The sequence below is a fragment of the Hippocampus comes genome, unplaced genomic scaffold, assembly GCF_001891065.2.
Source record: "Hippocampus comes isolate QL1 unplaced genomic scaffold, H_comes_QL1_v1.1 scaffold83, whole genome shotgun sequence".
Lineage (NCBI taxonomy): Eukaryota > Metazoa > Chordata > Actinopteri > Syngnathiformes > Syngnathidae > Hippocampus > Hippocampus comes.
The window spans coordinates 1,080,748-1,085,537 of NW_017805281.1; the positions used below are offsets into that span (position 1 = coordinate 1,080,748).

The 4,790-nt window shown below is 43.7% G+C and overlaps 1 protein-coding gene across 2 annotated transcripts in view; it reads right to left on the bottom strand.

Moving 5' to 3' along the window:
• The window catches only part of LOC109516561 (protocadherin-1-like), a 112,255-nt gene that overhangs the window by 45,504 nt on the left and 61,961 nt on the right, over window positions 1-4,790 (bottom strand). For both annotated transcript variants that reach the window (XM_019871215.1, XM_019871216.1), the window contains exon 4: window positions 2,997-3,216. In XM_019871215.1, coding sequence (XP_019726774.1) covers window positions 2,997-3,216 — 220 coding nt within the window. The remainder of the gene's footprint in view (window positions 1-2,996; window positions 3,217-4,790) is intronic.

The following is a 4,790-nucleotide window of genomic DNA, read 5'->3' on the forward strand; positions in this document are numbered from 1 at the left end:
GTGGGGGGGGGGGGTTTGCAATGAGGGCCGCTGAGAGTTGTGCCAGCGACAGGAGGCACAAAATGGTGGGCTGATGCTGTGTGTGTGTGTGTGTGTGTGTGTGTGTGTGTGTGTACTTTTATCTTCCGTCCGCATCAGCCCGAGTGAGATTTTCTATCTGCACTCTTCATCTTCATCATCCTCACTTTGTTCCTGTCCTCCGCACATTAAAGCTCACAGACGTACACATGCGCAGACACACACAAAAGACCTTCACAAATGTACACCCACGCACACTCCTACAATACGTACAGAGACAAAATCTCACAAGTAAACTCTCACACTCACATACGAATACCCACTCTCACACACACAAAAATACCGCCATTTCGCACACACAAACACTGTCACACACACATGCACTCTCTCTCACACGCGTTTGTTTTCCCTTGTCATAACACACACTGCGCACACGCCTCTCTCAAACTCACTATCGTACTCTCCCTCAGACACACATGCACGTAGCTAACAAACACACAATCACACGCAGTCCTTCACGCACTTTTGTTTTCCCATATCTTAAGACTTTACCCATGCACGCACGCACGCATGCACGCACGCACGCACGCACACACACACACACACACACACACACACACACACACACACACACACACACACACAAAAACACACAAGCAAGCATGTATAGAAACTGAGAGATTTCAAGCAGTGTGTGACAAGTGGATGTTAAATGTCTTGTTTCTCCTTTCTGGATTTTGACAAGAATGCCTGAGAGGTTTTGTGAAAGACACCCGGGAACTCTTTGAACTTGTCAATGCAGTTTTCCTTTCAAGGATGTTATCTGCACCTCGTGGTTCACGAAGCATGTAGCTAACATGTACGTAGCAAGCGACACGCTGGCGAGGGGGGGTCGGGGGGAGCGCCTCGCCAGATGGACGTGTTTCCTCTCTGATGGACGGATTACGGTGATATGGGCCGGCAATTTGGATTGCATCCAGATTATCATCCATGGGCCTCTCCCATCACATGTGAGCGTGCTTCTTCATGCTATCGAGCTAAAAGATGGAGCGATGCCGTTATCTGTCATCCTTTTGCGTGTTCCTTTCCAGATCGTCGCCGTTAGCATGGAGACCAATCGCACCAGCGTCCAATTAATATGCACGACATAAAATGATGTCCTTTCCACAGTTCAACTCAATTTAGTCCCCATTCTATTCACCATACTGGAAATGACACCTGCAGTACAAACTGCAGTACAAAAGTTCCATTAAAATTAAATTGTTAACCAAAATAGCAGTGCATATCCAGTCCGAGAGATGTGCAAGTGTGTGTGTGTGCGTGTGTGTGTGTGTGTGTGTGTGTGTGTGTGTGTGTGTGTGTGTGTGTCTGTGTGTGTCTGTGTGTGTGTAAGCGTGTGGTCAATAAATGCAACGCGCGTACATCAGGAGCTCATTTGCATCCGTGTTCCGCACTTAAAATTGCATTTCATTGTCCACTGAGGCAACATTTATCATTTGGTCCATTTGCCTTGATTATTTCTGCTTAAACATGCACGAGCACAATGCCAAAAAGTCCAATTCAATTAGCAGACGTGTCTTCCGACCAGTATTTCTACTTCAGTGCATTCACTTGCTTAATGAACTCTGACCCCGACAAGGTGGTGACGTTTGAAGGCAGAACGTGCTCTTAAAAAGTGTTTCATTAAATATAATATGATCATATATATTTCAATACGATTCATAATTAAGCCTAATGATGGATGGTTGGATGGACGAGTGAACCCTCCAGGACTTGAGCGCTTTGCAAGGCTAATTCCGGTTAGTTGCTCTTAATTCCAGGATGAGAAGTCATTTAAAAAATTTGAATCGTACGTTGATGCTTTTTGCCGCAGTGTTACCCATTACACAATAAAAAGATTTAGTAGCGAGGTCAAAAAAAAAACTCCAATAGAGCACATCAAGTCACACATTAAAATTAAAAGGCCGCAACAAAGGTCTGCAATTAAATTTGCAACACGCCCTTGTACACTCATCAATAAACAAAGTTGCTTAAACATGTGGCCAATTATGCAGTAGCGCTTCAGTAATCATCCAGATTGAGTCGAGTGTCCCCAAAAAAATGTCTGCAACTATTGTTTTGTCGATCTGCAATTCTTTTTACAACATGCCCTCGTATGATGATGAAATGATCAAAATAAAAATGTGCAACCAGCAACCCACACGGAGTCACATATCAAATTCAAGAATGCAACAAAGGCATTCTAGTTCAGAAAATGATTTTTTTTTAAGTTTGTATTGCTGAAAAATGTTACGACTCAAACAATAGATATTCAGTAACAAGGTAAAAAAAATGATAACCAACAAAATTGAGTCACATATCAAATTAAGGCGCGTGCCGAAGGCTTTCTACAGCTGCATTGAAAACAACATGCATGACAATATATCCTGTGATGACACGATGACCACAAAATACGTATCATTTGCTTGAAAACGTCACCAATCACACCATTTCCAGACATATTTACATAAATGCACAACCAACAAACCCTTTTGAGTCGCATCAAATTACAGACTGTGACAAAGGCATTTTAACCTGCAATTATTTTGGACAATATGCCCTTCGATGTTGACGCAAGGATGAAAAAACATGTATGACTTTAGCTTGTTAGCGTTCCAAGCCGGCACTTTAAACCGGGCGCGCACGCCAAAGCAAGCCGACACGTCGCCGTCGGGCTGACAAAAACGTTAACGAGCGCCAACCCAATTCCAGTTTCCCCGACAATCCTCCCCCTGTGGATCCTTAAGTGGAGCTGATGGAAGGTTGGGCCGTTCGTCATTTGCATAATTGTGATGTTAATGCGCTGAGCCGTGGGACTTGATTATGTTGCATATTGATTGCGTTGCACGGGGAATGGCGGAAATCCGATTAGACCACGGGATTCCCGCCATCTACTATCATAAACTTGGTCAAAATCAGGCGGCGAGGAGGAAACTCACCGTTCTCGGGGTGCTCCATTTCGCCGATGCTGCCGTCGGGCGTGGTGCGCTCGTAGTGGTCCTCAGGCAGCGCCAGCGGGCCGATCCGAGGCCCGGACGACGACTTGGAACTGGGAGTCTCCGACTCGTCCAGCCCGCTGTCGTAGTAGCTGTGCTGGGAAGCATCCTGCAGGTCCTGCGCCTGGTTGGCAGTGGAGAAGGTCACCCGGCGCTGCGGCAGCTGGGAAACAGAAGTTACAATGTTACATTATTAACGATGTCATTAACGATGAAAAAAAAAAAAAAGATGAACTATGGCAAGTCGCATATCATATCCAAGGCCGCATCGATGGCTTTCAGGGTGTGCAGTTATTTCGTCAATAAATCCTCGAATAATGAGGCAACGACCCCAAAAAATAAATAAATAAATAAAAATCCTGTCTACAAAGTGCCAGTATTCAGTGACAGAAGGTAGAAATCAACAAACTACAAAAAAAAAAAAAAAAAAAATTCAAGTCGGATATCAAGCGATGAAGGCTTTCACTATCTATGACAAGTTTGGCAATAGGACCTTGTATGATATTAAAATGACCAAAGAACTTTTTTTTTTTTTTGCTTGACAACATCACCAGTCACTCAATAAAGTCATTCGGTAAAATGGTAAAAGATGATCTTAAAACGCATCAAGTTGTCAGAAATAAAATTAAAGCCCGTGACGAAGGCATTCTACGATTGCAATAATTTTGGAAATAAGTCCTCCGAATGAATCAACGACCAAAAACTTCACATGACAAAAAGTGCTACGATCCAATAACAACATAGAAATCGACGAAGTGTAAACTGCATCTCATCGTACATGAAATTAAAGCTCCCGTCAAAGGCATTCAAGATTTGCAATAACTTTGGAAATATGAAGTGAAATGATGACGCATGATCAAAAAATATCACAAAACAAAGTGTCCATTTTCAATAACAAGATAAAAGATCGACAAAAAAAAAAGACAAAACACCACCCAAAAAAACCCCATCACTGTCAGATGTCAAATTAAAGATTCGAGATGTGCAATGATTTTCGCAACATGTCTGCCTATCATAATACAACACCCCCCAAAATGTATATTTATTCATTTTTTTCCCGAGAAAGATGACCATTCAAGAACAACACTGAGTCCTTTCTATTCAGAGACCGGGACCAAGACGTTCTCGATTGGCAAATAGTTTGGCACTATGCCCTCCTATGTTGACACAATGACCAAAAACATGCCCAAAAAATCAATTATGTGACAAAAGCATTAAAATAGCCAGAAACTCAAAACTCACCAAACAACAAACCACACCATGTCACAAATCAAGTGACAATCGCTGTCTAGATGTGGAGTCCCTAAAAATATTTGGTGCCACCTCGAGCCAGCAGGTGTCCATGCAGATGCCTGAAGGGGAGCCATTTTGTCTGCCCGGCTATCAATCACGCGCATGAGTCGACTTCAACGTGCCGAAATGCAACACGGTCACGCGACGTCTTTCCCGCCGCGTTCTCGTTGGCGCGGCGGAGTTAATTTGGAGTTGAAATGTCATGTGAAGGCGGCGAGTTTGTTTGCATAAAGGCAGCAGGCTGAAAACAAACTTTGACGCTTCATTGACTTCGTCTTTGTGGAGGAGGAGGAGGAGGAGGAGGAGGAGGAGGAACCTGTCTGAGTTGATGCTTTTATAATTAAAATACAATTAGCTGTCCATGTAGCGCTGCAGGACACACACGCGCACTGAGCCAGACACGCGCACACTGACACACACACACACACACACACACACACACAC